Source organism: Quercus robur, chromosome 8 (genome assembly GCF_932294415.1).
Source record: "Quercus robur chromosome 8, dhQueRobu3.1, whole genome shotgun sequence".
Lineage (NCBI taxonomy): Eukaryota > Viridiplantae > Streptophyta > Magnoliopsida > Fagales > Fagaceae > Quercus > Quercus robur.
The window spans coordinates 1,304,425-1,320,163 of record NC_065541.1 but is presented as its reverse complement, the minus strand read 5'-3'; the positions used below and the strand labels follow the sequence as shown (position 1 = coordinate 1,320,163).

General features: G+C 33.3%; 1 protein-coding gene and 1 pseudogene across 4 annotated transcripts; both read left to right on the top strand.

The window, feature by feature from the left end:
• The first annotated feature begins 30 nt into the window (after nt 1–30).
• Nucleotides 31–10,717, top strand: LOC126694126 (vacuolar cation/proton exchanger 5-like). Of its 4 annotated transcripts, XM_050390204.1 has the most exons (10): nt 31–1,501; nt 4,104–4,267; nt 4,351–4,418; nt 4,672–4,700; nt 5,301–5,494; nt 5,580–5,792; nt 8,365–8,481; nt 8,552–8,605; nt 9,934–10,050; nt 10,335–10,717. In XM_050390204.1, the coding sequence occupies exons 1-10, from the start codon at nt 1,423–1,425 to the stop codon at nt 10,452–10,454; spliced, it is 1,155 nt and encodes a 384-aa protein (XP_050246161.1). In that variant the 5' UTR covers nt 31–1,422; the 3' UTR covers nt 10,455–10,717. The 4 variants fall into 4 exon arrangements, with proteins under 4 accessions (XP_050246161.1, XP_050246162.1, XP_050246163.1 ...); XM_050390205.1 differs by lacking the exon at nt 8,365–8,481; XM_050390206.1 differs by lacking the exon at nt 9,934–10,050.
• A 4,414-nt stretch (nt 10,718–15,131) lies between these two features.
• The window catches only part of LOC126694125 (vacuolar cation/proton exchanger 2-like), a 30,795-nt pseudogene continuing 30,187 nt past the window's right edge, over nt 15,132–15,739 (top strand).

Sequence of the window (15,739 nt, the reverse complement as noted above, 5' to 3'; positions counted from 1 at the left end):
GAAATCTGATATGCACAATACCTCTGTGGGGCGGTGTAGGAATGAGACAAAACAAAGCCATGCAGGGTGAGGTGAAGGATCCATTCTTCAGTCCTGCCATTGCTAAGTGTAATGTTAGAGTCCAATTGTAGCTTTGCCATATCAACTAAAAATTTCCATTCAGTTTAATCTAAACACAATTATTGATAGATGGTAGATTTTTTTTTTTAAGTCCACCGTTATAGTGGGAGTAGAGGAGATTTAAACTTAGTCTTCAGTTAGAAACATTAGGTCCCAGTTAAGCCACATATTACTTAACAGGACTCTCAAGCGTCCAAGAAGTGATGGATGGCTTGAGGCTTACTCAACTGCTAAAGCTCAAGGCAATTTTTGTGTTACCTCAATCTGGCTTCAGATTCTCACTCAAATTTAGAATAGGTTCTTTTATATTTTCAATGGAATGGAATTTCGGGTTGGTCGGTGATAGGCTGATAGCTAGATCGGTGTACTGTGTTCTCTCTCTTTATGTTTTCAGTGTAATAGCATTTTGTGTTCCTGCTAGTTTGGCTGTGGCATTGTTGCTAGTTTGGTTGTGGCATTGTTGGTGCATTTGTTATGTTTGACAAATTTCCTCAGTGAACTGAATGTTCAAAAAGTGTTCTTGAATATGATTATATGTAGTAAAATATTGAAAATATATGTTTTGTTCGACAATTTTCCTTTAAAAAAATGTTCTATACAATATATTGAGCCCATATGTCGTGTTTAACAAATTTCCTTTAAAAATGTGTTCTTGAATATGATAATACATAATAAGACTTTTTTTTTTTTTTTTTGGGATAAGACGATAAAACATTGAGCCACATATGTTTTGTTTGCTTTAAAAAGTGTTCTTGGACATGATTATACATAATAAGACATTGCCCCATATGTATTGTTTGACCAATTTCCTTTAAAAAAAGTGTTCGTGAATATGACTAAATTTAGTAAAGCATTGAGCCCACGATCAGAAAACTGTAGTTACCAATGCATTCATCTCCACAGTTGGTTTATGAAAGAGAGAGGAAGAGTGGGAGACGTGGGTGCTTTTTCTTCTTTAGTTTCTCTGCACACAACATGTGAAGGATCTCATTTTTGTTTTCACTAGCTCTTGCTTTTTGGTTTTTAGTCAATGTCATATAGATTGCATGTCTTTGTTGTTTTCTCCAATTTGAAACGATAACAAGAGCTTTCAGGATTGCAGGGATAAGATTCCTGTGCAAAGACATCTTTACTTCAAATCCTTTCTGGGAATTGTTGCATTTCAAGTGGGGTTTTATGAAAGCTCACTTTTTCTTTTTCTTTTTTCCTTTTTTTGCATGAGATATTTTTCGGGCTGTTGGCAGGTGTGCATGCATTATATAGTTACAATGGTAAATTGGGAAAGGTGCAAGAGTGAGAGATATGGGAGGGGAGGCAGAAGATCAACAGTCACCCTTACTAAGAAGCTGTTCTTCACCAGAGGGGCCTCTAGAAAGAACAGGTAATTATACTTGGAAATTAAAACCCTTCTTTTTCTTTTTGATGAATAACACTCTCTTTCAATCAAAACAAAGTTTTAACAAACATGCAGCATTTGCTGCAAACTTCATCCTTGAGCCAATAATAACTACTTACAGTTTACAGACAAAAGGCATTGCTGCAAAACTTCAACCTCACTAATCTAACTCAATTTACAAAGACAAGACAGGGGCAACCTCCAAATACAGCATAGTGTTTTGTTTTGGATTGTGTGTTTTAATTTTGGCCTTGCTAACTATTCTTCCTTTCACATCGGCCTTAACTGCCTTCAAGGTATGTGTTGAAAATTGTCTCAAATTCTTATTTTGACTTGGCTTGGAAGGAAAGTTTATTTCCTGCTAAAAAATCTAATTTGGTAGAGCGTATTTCTAGGCCATCAAGAAAAAGGTATTGAATAGTTATATATAAGGCAATAGTGTAAAAGGTTTGGTGGTTTTGGCCCAAAAGATCCTCCGTATGGAGAGAGGATATGAGTTTTAGAAAAAAATGAACGGATTTTTTTGAAAAGTAGTTTAGTAATTCTTTTAGGGTTAATACTTGCATGTGTGAGTTGAGAATTTTTTTTGTTTGTTAGTATAGGAGTAACATTAGGTGTATTGGGGCATTGGATTATTTTTGTTTATTGATATTAAAAGTTTGTTATGGGTATATTGGGATTTGGGTTAGTTTCTATTTTTGAGAGGTTTTGAGTGTGATTGTATTTATGAGTTTTGTGGGCTATTTTAAGGAAGAAAAAACTTAGGTACAGTTCCGTAGGTGCTGCCCGTTAGGCTCTACAATTAAATCTAAATACTTGGTTGATTTGATCAATGCAGCATAAACAAGGTTTATCTTTCCAAAGGACAATTAAATTCAATACAATCAAGTGTTTGAGTTTTATTGGAAAACCTAATGTAACTGTACCTGCATTTTGCCCTTATAAGTAGACTTTGTGAGAGTTAGTTGATTGTAACCTGTGTTGTTAATAGTGGATTATGGTTGGCATTGCCTGTGGATGTACATATAGAGTTGGTTGAATCATGTTAAATATTTTATTTTTGGTAAATGAGGCTTTTCATTGACAAAAACTAAACCACCCCAGATGAGCTAAGAGAAAGACTATACAAAACACCAGCAACATCTAAGCTAAGCAACAAGTATACCTCTGAAGGAGATTCCAAATAAACGACAAAATCCTGAGAGAGGAGTTCCTAGTCTAGCAAGAGCATCCGCACATTAAATAGTGATGTCTTATGTGCATGTTTTTTTTATAAAAAAACTGACAAGTAATATGTTTTATTGATCCAAGTTCTAAGATTACTGATCCATAAATTCCAAGAAATTAGAGAAAGGAAAATTCCCGGCAGCCAGCATCCACTGAAACAACATTTTGAAAAATTGCATCTTCAATTCGAAAAAAAGTCCATTCACAGCCCTCAAAAGTTCTAACATTTCTTTCACGCCAAAGACACCACATTAAACAATGTGGAACATCCTTCCATATTGCACTGTTTCAATGTCTTCCAAACCCCTTTAGGCATCACCCATTGTACTCCAACAAGAGCGAAAACCATATCCCTTAAATCTCTAGTGACAGGACAATGCACAAGCAAGTGATTCACTTTCTCCCTGTCCTCCTTACACATACAATACCAACTATCCACAATTATATTCCTCTTCTGTAAGTTCTCAGCGGTCAAACATGTTTTTAATTTCTTGTTCGTGAATGTGCTTCCACTAGGCTCAAATTCCAAAAGCAGCTTCATTCATTTCTCTTCCATTGTCAATCCTTTCATTCCAACCCCTTCATATATTGTATCATATTATAGCTACCCAAGCTATATTGCATATTGAGTGCTTCAGACTTCTTCCCTTGAACTTGGTTCTGACCCAATTCAGATCATAATTCCAAAAGCCAATATGTCTATCAATTCCCTTGAACTTGGTTATGACCCACTTCAGCTTAAAATTCCAAGAGCCAAGAGATGTAGGCATGTTTAGGAATGCGATCATTAAATCAGATTCTCTTGCACCAATTGATAATGCTATGTTTCGTTTTAATGGCTTCTCCTGTATCTGCGCAGCTGCTTTCAATGCACTACAAAAAGTTGGATGGTTTTACTTTTAGTATGTGGTATTGTTTAGATAGGTAAGATTGATCGTTAATGGTTGATATTTGCAAGAGAGATTACAAACACCAAAAATTGTCCCAAATTCGTTTCAGGAGTAAAAACCGCCCACTTAATTTTGTGACAACAATATTCTATGACTATAACATTTCTCTTCACAATTCTGTTTAGTACAATTATTTATAAAAATCATGCTATTAAATTTAGAAACTTATATTGAATTACACTAAGCATGAACAAATTTCGTGGATTTTTAATTTTCATCTATATTTTAAAACGTAGGATTTAACTTTTACTTTCATAACATAACCTCATTCTACCTACTAATCCTCCCGCTTGATGAGATTCTTATAACATTATTATTTGAGACATTATGAAGATGCTAAAATTTTAAGCTTAGATGTGATTTCTATCTCAGAAAAAGATGCTAAAATCTTTTGCATCTTATTCATTCAGATGAAAGTGGATCGTTGTCTGGAGGTTTGCAAGGGAGTAGTATTCTGACGTTTTTGTACGTTGTGTATATGAGCATAAAGACTGTAGTTTTCTCAAACAAACTCAACTCGCTGATTGTTTTTGGGCCAGCAGCAATTCTTGTTCAGAAATTGACTGATAAATCTGTGAGTTGCATTTCTCTCTGCCTTGAATCATTTGTTTCATTCTTTGAATAGGTTTTTGTTTATCTTGTTGAGGTGGATTACAGGCTTGGGTCTTCTTTCTAAGCTTAGTGGGCATAACACCTTTGGCTAAGCGTTTAGGTTATGCTACAGAGTAAGGATTTCTGTTTTTCTATTTTCTTTTCTTTTATTCCTTCAAAGAATTTGAATTATTAAGTAGCTAATGTGTTGATTTTCACTTTGATTTAGTTCTATTTTCTTTTCTTTTATTCCTTCAAAGAATTTGAATTATTAAGTAGCTAATGTGTTGATTTTCACTTTGATTTAGTTCTATTTTCTTTTCTTTTATTCCTTCAAAGAATTTGAATTATTAAGTAGCTAATGTGTTGATTTTCACTTTGATTTAGGCAGCTTGCTTTTTATACTGGACCTACAGGTAAAGTTTTTGTTGTTTCTCAATATTAACTAGCAATTTTTTGCTTTTCCCCTCTTGAGCCTTTTTCAGTTTATAGCCTCAAAATTTACAAAATTCCTGCTAGTTTTTGTTGGATGTCATAAAATTTCTGCAAGCGCCATAGATATTGTTCATTTGACTTCCCTCTCCCTTTGTATTGGTCTCATTGAGGAAAATCGACTTGGAAAATCTTATTGGGATTTTTCTTTTTTCAAAATGCATTCCTGATCTCCTGATCAGGGGAGGAACTCAGTTTCTTCTTTGTTAGCTACAATCTTTTTAAAATATGTAATGAACATTGTGACACACTGAATTGAGTGAATTTGGATTGTCAAGGTGTTGTGTAGGAATTTGTTGAGTCTCACATCAGGTGGGAACTAGGTCATTTTGAGCTTTGTAAGCGATTGTGGGGAGCTTTGATTGTGACCAGTCTTTTTAAAATAGCTACCACTTTTCTCAGGTAGTTGCAAATATTATCATACGCAACTTGATGTTACCATGCACATTGTTTATCTTAACCTTTAGGTTGGTAATTAGTTTTATTATCCAGATTTGTTTTTAATAGTGAATTTGAAATTGCAGTTGGAGGCCTTTTGAATGCTACTTTTGGGAATGCAATAGAATTAATAATTTCAATCCTTGCAATGAAAAGTGGAATGATACGTGTTGTTCAGCTATCATTATTGGGTTCAATTCTGTCAAACTTGTTGCTGGTACTTGGATGTGCGTTCTTTTATGGTGGGTTTGTTCTTCACAAGGAACAGCTGTTTAATAAGGTGGATGTATTAGCAACTATTCTAATTTTTTTTTCTATTAATTGTCCTGTATCTTCATGCTAAAGCTGATATATATGATATGCAGACAACTGCTGTTGTAAACTCCGGATTGCTGTTTATGGCAGTCATGGGCCTGCTTTTTCCAACTGTTCTTCATTATACACACACTAAGGTTTATTTTGGGAAGTCAGAGTTGGCTCTTTCAAGATTTAGCACCTGCATTATGCTTGTGACATATGCTGCATACCTTTTTTTCCAGCTAAAGAATCAAAGAAATCTCAATGTTCCTCTTAATGAGGTTGGTTATGCATTTTAATCTCCATGCATTTTCCTATTTATTTATTTTATAACATTCTTATGCATGGATATACTAGGTTTTATTTTCCTTACTGTCAAGCGCTTCAAAGTTCAAATCACTAATTATTGTCAATCTGGAAAATTACTTATACTCTTAAATTTTCCAAGTTAGACGCTTTTCATCTGACCAATATTGTTTAAACTAATCCTGCTTTATGCTGTCTTTTCTACATCTTTCTACTAATAGATTAAACAATTAAACTTCTTCTACATTTGACTGATTTTTCTAATGGCCTATGGAGTCATTTAGGATATTTATATTATGACCTCAAAACTGGTTGCTGTAGCACATTCAACAATTACCAATCAATTGTAGTTCTCCAAAAGAAAAGAAAAGATATAGGCTACACTACACTTTTCGTTGTTAAGCAGTGACTGTTTTGAAATTGTTTGTTGTTCCTTAAAGGAGGCAATGCCAAATTAGAGATTGTGAGATTGTTCAGATCTTTTAAATCATAAATTATGGTCTTTGGGTGAGGGAGGGAAGTAATGAAGATAGTACTACTACCTCTCCTGGATGGGGCAGAATGCACATTTGCAACCCATCGAGGCCACCTCAGCCAACAAGACCAATCATTTTCATGCAACATTCATAATTGAGACTTTATTGGCTTAGTGACTCACTGAGTCTTTACAAAGCGCCTTGCTTTATATGGTGTATCCTATATTTTCATTGTCATATTTTCTGTTTAAATATTTCTTTTAGCTTGAATTGTTCAATTTTTATTTATGGTTGGATATATGGTTTGAACATAGGAAGGGTTTCAGATTGACGAGGCTCATATGATGATGAAGCTCCCAAAATCTCAAAATGGGAATCAGTAATTTGGCTTTTGATTATATCTGCTTGTGTCTCAATCCTATTTGAATATTTAGTTGATACAATAGAGGTATACTTTCTTGTTATTGTTTCATTCTCCCAGAAAATTTATTATTATATTCTTTAAGATAAACCAGTTTTTAGAGGAAACATATAATTTCCGTTTCCCCTGATTACATCTGGAGTCATTACAGTTGGACACACTAACCACATAATACTTTGTTGGGTGATGTTTATATGTTTATATCAAATTCTGGCTTGGTATGTGGTTAGTTTTCTATCCTATTTTTAGGGATCCAGCGGTCAAAAGTGACAGAGGACAGATTTTCCAAATTAGTCTTGGTGTGCTGATGATGGGCTTAAGGTTTATTTATTTGTTTATTTATTTATTTATTTTGATAAGAGGGCTTAAGGTTTTAAAGTGGGGTTATAGAGGTACAAATTATGGTTTGGCCTTGTAGTTTGTTTATGACTTGAAGAGATAGGATTGGATGGCAAACAAGGGCTGAAATAGAAAACAGGCAGGTTGCAAGATTTTTTGGTCAACAGCAAATAATAGAACCTATAAGGCTTTTTTTGATGGGGTATTTGGTACTTAAAGTATATGGGGTTTTAACATTTTAATCTGTAAGAAGAAGGGTTTGATTTGGGGTTGTAAAGAAGGAGAAAAAGAGAGAAGTTTGTTTCTTCTGTTTGAACAAGTGACTTGAACAGTAATAGCATACAAAGAGGAAGAAGAGATAGAGCACAAGAACATTCAAGCCGCACATGTCTTCAATAATTTAAATCACATTGATCAAGTATGAATTCTTTAAATACAATGAAGCATATTTATATATAATCATCGACTCTTATATAAACTAGTAGGACCATGACTCCTGATTTGATTAGTAACTAAAGGCAAAGAAATCCAAATAAAACACTCCTAATGATATTTAAAAATTCTGGAATAATCTAGACCAAACATAATTAAGAAAATAACCCTAAAAGTGAAATTATGAGCAGGAATTTTATGAAATTCAAGATCTGTTTTTGGACATAAAAAAAACCCATAATTCAATAATGGCCAGACTCAAAAATTGCTGTAAACCAATAACATGTAATGTAAGCTTTGAAAGAATATAGATCTTGCTTCAATCTGATGTCGTATAATGGCCTCACATATGAGAAGTCCATAGTTCACAATTTTGCACAAGAATATATATGTATATATATATATATATGTATATATATATATATATATTTTTTTTAAAGCATCACCCTCCCACTTTTTTAAACTCTTTTTTAAAATCTCTTTTTTAGTTTAAATTTTTGTTAAAGCAATATTTTGAATTTAGATATGAAACACTCACAAATCATTTTTTGGTTTAAATGTACCTCTAAGCTGCCAAAATAATCTATGCCAAATGAACTCTAAGCTGCCAAAATTAAAGCTTTCTTTAGAATGTAGGATAGACAAGGGAGAGGAAAGAAAATGTAAGGAGGATAAAAGCGAAAGGAAAGAAGAGATTGATGTTTCCCCTCACCCCCTTACCTGCTTGTCTCTTTTTCTTCTTTTTTTCTTTTTTTTTCCCTTATTATTTTCAAGATTGTAATAGAATGAAATTTTGAATGACATTATTCTAGTGTCTTTTTCTTGTTTCTTTACTAGAATTTGATTTAAGAACTTTCTGGTCGGGCAATTGTTTTGCAGAGAGCATCTATTGCATTGAATATGCCAGTTTCATTTATTAGTGTTATTTTGCTTCCACTTGTGGGGAATGCTGTAGATCATGCAAGTGCTATTACATTTGCCATGAAAGACAAGCTTGTAAGCTTTCCAACAATCTCTTCTAAAAAAATTTTGTTAATGAGTTATAGTAATTTGAATTTCTCCACAGGACATTACATTAGGAGTCTCAATAGGATCATCAACGCAAATGGCTTTGTTTGTGGTAGGTATTAACTGATGGGTTGCTTTTAATTTCTTTTCTATGTTTTGTGCTTTCAAATATATATATATATATATATATATTAAATACTTGTATTTAATGTGTGTATTGTTTAATCTACATTGCATTGGAGCCTACATTTGTAGCACATGAATGCTTCGGATTATCACTGTGTTTAGTGCTTCCTCATCCAAGGACTAACAACTTCAGGGGAAATAATTTGATTGCTGTGAAATATCTTGTATTTTTTGTTCACTCAGAGGATTGATGGGCTTCAGTTACATGTTTGAAACTGTGTTTGGCCTGTGCGGACTTACTTGTACTGGGGCTATTTTCAAAAGTAATGTTAGGACCACAACTTTTGCCACAACTTGCTCATGTGACAAGTTGTGAGTGGTGGAGTTGTAGACCCACCATTTTTACTCCACCACTCATGACTTGCCTCATGAGCAAGTTGTGTTCCTAGCATTTTCCTATTTTCTGTACATGAGAATACATTAGATTGGTTGAAATCCTTGTCATCACCCAACAATGATAATTCTGATTCTTCAGTTGCATTGAAGTTTAGCTACAATATGTCTTTCATTGTTAAACCATGTCAATAATTGGTGTATGATCTCCTCTCCCTCTGAGACAAAAGTGAATACAATAGAAGTGCGAATATCTATCGAGGCCAGTCATCTGCCAGAATTTTGGAATTTAGGCTCTTTCACAGTCTTTACTCTTTAGTTTTGCATCTCATTGGCTGTCTCGGCAAATGGATAAACATCTTAACCGTATAAGAGAGCTGGTGATGATCATTTAGTAGTTTCTTCTTTCTGCAAAGCTCTTGTTGCCATCATCTATGGCTGGACACATAAATAGTACACTTCCAATGATAGGCTCCTACTCAAACCTTTTTACATGAATTTCGTTACTATGATATTTGTTGTCTGCAATGTGAGACAAATCTAAACCCTGTATAAACAAAACCATGTGTTTAATTCAGAGAACGGAAAGAATAGAATGTACTGTAGGGACACATGCCGAAGATGTTGGAGAGGTAGTGATTTTTTGTCTCTGATTCTCTGTTTTCTTAGCTCCAAAAAGTTCCTTTACTTTTTTTCCCATTTTATCAATGCCACGAGCAAGATTAGGTTGTTATCTGCTTTGGTTTTCATGTCTCCATCTTGTCATTAAAATGGCATCCCTATATGATTTATTTCATACTTGGAAGGTTTATTCATATATGAGAAACTTTTGCACTGATAGTTGTGCTGTTTAGTATTACTTTATTGAAGATTTTCCTTTTGGCATCAATAACCTCTAAAAGCATTATTATATTGCTGCAGATTCCTTTTTCTGTAGTCCTCGGTTGGATTATGGGGCAACCTATGGATTTAAACTGTCAGCTTTTCGAGACAGCAACACTTTTTATATCCGTCTTTGTAGTAGCCTTAATGTTGCAGGTTTGTGTTTTTGTTACTAAGAAAAATAAATATCTGTAATTATTTCACATGTTTAAAAAAGAAGGAAGCATTTTAAATATATATGCCATGGTAGGCTCTAATTTAAGTAGGATGGCAGGAAACTTTTTAAGTCCAGCTGCTTTCTAGGTTTTGTTCGTTTCATTGTGTTTGAAACAATTTTGTGCAAATAATTTGCTCTTGATTATTCTGGATTTGATTTTTGCAACTATTATTATCTTTTGATAGTTTTATATACAAATTCTTGTATGTTGCTTTGTTTGCAGGAAGGAACTCATTATTTTAAGGGACTAATGCTTCCTCTTTGCTATCTGATAGTCGCAGCAAGTTTTTTTGTACATGTTGATGTTTCTCCAGGAGTTCAGCTTAAATTTCACTTAGTCTAGCATGTGACTTGGATTCCTGATGTATCATAGATGCCAGATGCTTTATGACATTGTTGAAACCTTGTATTTTGATGGTTCCAATTGAAGGCGCTGTTTTGAGTACAATAATATATGGGATAAATACCCACAGTTGTAGTACTTAGCTATACTCTACATCAATATTAATCCCCCCTTATGTGAAATAGCCTTATTTAATTACATGGCTATAACAATGGGTGCTATATTCATATTTAAAATTTCATTACCATTCATGTTGTAAATAACTTGTTATATAATGTGTTTTGGCATTGAGCTAACAAGCATGGACACAAACACAAATACTGATATGACACGATACGATATGGCGTTGAACTTGGGTTAGGAGTTCCACCAGTCTTAAAATGTTTGGAGCATACATAAGGCCTAAAGACCCAATCGGCCAGTTACACAATTGGGCTTTAAGCTCAAATCCTTCTTAAATCATTTGGGCTTTAAATCCATTAATTTAACTATTTCAAATTAGGATAGATGGCTTGTAACCAAGTCGGGCTAAATGACCCACAACTATATCAAGTTAAATGAGACGTAAGTAACTAAACCAAAATGCACTATTTGGACCAAGCACTAAGCATATGAGCCCAAACAGTACAACAAAGTTTTATTTTCTTTTTTTTTCTTTTTTTTTTTGGGGGGGGGGGGGGGGGGGGGTGGGGGTTGTCGAGAACCTAAAACAAAGGTAATTTTAGAATCCCTTTGATCAGCTGGTTTTAAGAAACTCCCATTAGAAAAAAAAAAAAAACTTGTTTTAAGAAATAGTGCACACCTAACTTCATATTCAACTAATATGTCAAGTGGTGTATAATCTTTTTTTTTTTTTTGAGAATGAACGTAGGGATTTTATTGAACTTGATTTGCCAAAGTGGCCAAATCATTTTGAGCTACAGAAAATAAAGACAATGGAACTTCCTCCATACATACAACATAGTCGGAAACATTAATCGAATATCTAGCTAGACTATGTGCCAACTTATTGCCGTCTCTTCTACAGTGAGAGTATAGCAATTTAGTGTAAGAATCTGAATAAATAAAAGCATCCTGAACTAGTGGTTGCATCAAAGCAATTGTACCACTTCCTGACTTCAAAGCATTCATAATTAGCTCTGAATCTCCTTCTAATACAGCTTCAGCCAAGCCTATTTCCAGTTCAAATTCCAGAGCCCGTGATGCAGCAACAGCTTCAATTTCCATTGGTGTGAGTGCTGGGGAGAAGCTTTGAGCCATGGACGCTAGGACGGCACCTGTGTGATCTCGTACTACAACACCGATCCCGCTTCTGTTTTCAGTCTTGAATATTGCTCCGTCAAAATTTATTTTGACCATCCTTCCATCTGGGGGCTTCCATACTGCCTGTGGTTTTGGTTCTGCTGTTGGAACGGGTGGTAACACGGCCAAAAATTCATCAAGTCTCCCTGTTGCCTGCGGTACAAGCTGGTCTAAAGTGCAGCAAGGTTGATGGTTGCGAACTTGATTTCGCTGATTCCAAATTCCCCATGTTATCATCCCAAATAGCTCTGGGTTGCTCTGATTGTTGAGGATCCATGACAGCAGCTCCTTGAAGTTTCTCACACCTGAGATATGCCGTGAACTCCATTGAGAAGGAGACCATACCGAACTGAGTTCGCTGCATGACCACAGCGCATGGAGAGTTGTTTCTTCTTCCTTCCAGCACCGTTCACACAGAGGATCAACTGGCATGTGTCTCCGCTTCAGGTTTGATTTTGTGGGAATGGCATCACGACAGACACGCCACAAGAAATTCTTAACTTTGTTCGGAACCCGCAACCCCCATATACTTCTCCACAAATTCTTTTCACCATTTTGTTCTACCTCTTGTCTAGGCTCTTCTTCTTCTATCTTCAAAAACCGGTATCCAGACTTGCAGGAATATTGGCCATTTTGGGTCCACGGCCAGTACAGCTTATCTTCTGTTGGGTGTTTTGAGAGAGGAATTTTCTTTATGAGTTCAGCTTCTTCAGGTGCAAATAAACCAGCTATTAGATCATCATTCCAGGTCCGGTTCTCTTCATTTATGAGGACATCTACTGTGGTCTCTTCCCAACCCTCAAGAATAGGTGATATGGCACGGGTAGGGGGTTTTGATGGCAGCCAAGTGTGTTGCCATATCTGAACTTTCTGCCCTGTACCAATTCTCCAACAAGCACCCTGTTTGATCACGTCACGGCCATATAATATGCTCCTCCAAGCATATGAACCACGACTAGATTCCTCCGCCTCCACATAATAATTGTACTCTTTGGTTTAAAATTATCATTGAATATAAGCAATCATAATTTTTTCTTTTTGCTTGTCCTTTCATTAATACTAAATATATAAATGATTAAAATATACAATAATGGACTATGACTTTGCACCGTCCAGAGTCTCTAGACAGGTTTTAACTTAAAAATGGCTTCTGTTTGTTTGTAACTATCATTGAGCAAGCAATCATAATAAAATATGGTTCATAGAAGCTTCATTCAATTTTTTTTTAATAAAATGGTAAATTGCAAACACACCCCTAACCCTAAGTAAGTATATATTTTAATAAGTTTTAGTTAGCTCAACTGATAAAATCTCTGATAGTTGATTAAGAGATTTGGAGTTCAAGCCTGGCTTATATTAAAAATCGATTGGTGTCTTAATTTGATGATAAACCATTATTATCATGAGTAGAATCTATAGGTTGAAAATTATCTTAAAAAAAATTATACATTTTAAAGTTATAAATTTTAGATTTTACATAATTAAATTTGATATGTTCGTGCTAAGTGATAAATTAGCTAGTAACGTGTATTTCATTGGCCCAATAAAATTTAATAATATTTAAAGTTTATGAAAAATATTATGCTCTAAAATTTTTTAAATTACATAAATAGAAAAAAGATTTTTTTAAAAAAACACATAATAAACAATTACATTCTATCAAAAAAAAAAAAAAAAAACATATAAACCATTACAAATCCAAAAAAAAACTTCGAAACACTGAAAAACTTTATACTTTCTCTCACACTTGCACTTCTGCCCCTCTCAAAATTGAGTCAAACCCGAATGGAAGTGGGTTTTTCTTTTCGAAGATCCCAGTGATTTCTTCAACTGGGTGTTCTAGTGTGTGCTCTCATATCGGAGATGGGTTTGGTTTGGTGGTGTTGTAGTAATGCAGATGAAGCTTGGATTGTGTTGTTTTGATCTGGGTTGGGTGGGTTTGATTTACTTTATAGAGTCATGGGAAACAAAACCCAGATAAAGAGAGACCCAAAGAACGATTTGGGTCAACCAACGATTCATCTCATTCTTTCCAACCCTCTCCTTTTTTGGGTTTGTTGATGAAGTTGGAGAATTTGGTTGTTGAGGATGCTAATGAATTTTCTGGGTTTCTGCTTGATTCTCGTGTTTGTTTCCTAAGAAAAGCAAATGGATTTGTGGATCCGAGAACCAAGTTTGATTTTTCTAGGTTGTTCATTGTTTGTGTTTAATTTTTCCGGGTTATTCATCGGCTGTATGCTTGATTTTCTTTAAGTTGTTTATCGGCTGTGTGATTGCTTCTTCAAATTTTTTGTTCTATTTGTCTATTTAGATTTTAAAGTTTGGGTGTAACCTTAATCAATATCATTAATATTATTACATATTTCAAAAATCTAACTGTTAAAAAATATCTTCACTTTTAATAATATGTTAAATTTTGTGTTAATCAAATATTATAGATGTCATAATTTTAAATTATAAAAACTTGTTAGTTAAACAATTTATTAATGACATATTTATTGATTTTTAATTTTTTGAAAATTTTAATCCAACTGTAAATTTGTCAAAATTTACCTTTAATAAAAAAGATATTGAGTAGTTTTAGATTACAACCAATTTTATGTCTAAACTTTGTCTAATTATTATTCAATGTGCATTTTTTTTTTCCTTGTTTGTGTAATTTTTAAAATTTTAGAGCACAAATTTTATTTTTCATAAATTTTAAATTTTGTTTAATTTATATGAAATAATAAAGATGACATTTCATTTTTTTCATTAGACCAATGAAATACACTGGGCTAGCTTATCTAAATACTTTCCATTTAAAATTTGAAAGTTCAAAGGTAAAAGCTAAAGCCCCAAAACTTAAATGATGTATTTTACAATTTACATTTAATTTCTATATATTAAAATAATTTAGAAAATTAATTATTATATTTTTTTATTTCAAAAATACTCTTAATTTAATTAATTTATCCTTGTTCTTAAAACATAAAAATGAGGTTAAAATCGTAAATTGATAAAAAAATTATTTAAAAAAAAAATTGTCCATGTTTGTAAAACTACCCCCATGTATACAACCAAAACTACTCCATGTTCCTATTAAATAAATAAATAAATAAATAAATAACTACCCCATGTTCTAAAAAATATATATATATATATATATATCCCAACTTCCTATTAAAAAAAATAAAATAAAATAAAACCTTAAAAAAAAAAAATCACATTACACGCGCAAAACGCGTGTTATGAAACTAAATAAAATAAAATAAATGGTCTTGATTTTTGCATGTTTGTAGGCCCGTTATAAGTTTATTATAATGGGCATATTCGGTTTCTGTCAAAGTCTATTGCGTTATCACTAATACAATAACTGTTCTCACCTTTCTCCATTTCTTTAACTCTTTTTCTTCTCTATAATTCTTCTTCACTTTACATTATTGTTCCAAACTCTTCATCTCCCTTTCTCTTTTCTCTTTTTCTCCCCATCTAATTTTCTGTAAATTTCCTATTATTTCCTTTGCGCCTCTCTCTCATTCATATATTTCATGTTCTCCCTGCAACAAAAAGGTGACTACTCTCTCTCTCTTTCTATTCGATTTTCTACTTTTATTTTGGTGGATTTATTATTGTTTTTGACACCTTTGTGGTGAATTACTTATTCTTTCTAACATTTTTGCTTTGTGCGGATACATTTTAGTGTGTTTGTCCCCTCTTTTGAATTTGGTTTAATTTAGTTTGGATTAATAATAATAAATCTAGTTTGGGTTAGTATTTAGTTGATTTAAAAGTGAGAATTTGACTTTATATCATAACGCACTCCCTTGGTTATGTATTTAAATTCATTTGCCAATTAATCGAGTAATTAATTATTACAAATTCTATTTCTTATAGCTTTAATATCATTTTGATTTTGGTTTAGTTAAAAATGTTGTAGATACCTTTTCTTTGTTTTGGATATTAGGGAGAAAAAAGTTTGGATTTTGATGTAATTTGCTTTT

Coding starts and splice junctions, on each gene's coding strand:
- LOC126694126 (XM_050390204.1), top strand. CDS start 1,423: ATGGGAGGGGAGGCAGAAGATCAACAGTCACCCTTACTAAGAAGCTGT. Junction 4,268..4,350: donor AGAAATTGACTGATAAATCT/GTGAGTTGCATT, acceptor GGTGGATTACAG/GCTTGGGTCTTCTTTCTAAG. Junction 8,482..8,551: donor TTGCCATGAAAGACAAGCTT/GTAAGCTTTCCA, acceptor ATTTCTCCACAG/GACATTACATTAGGAGTCTC.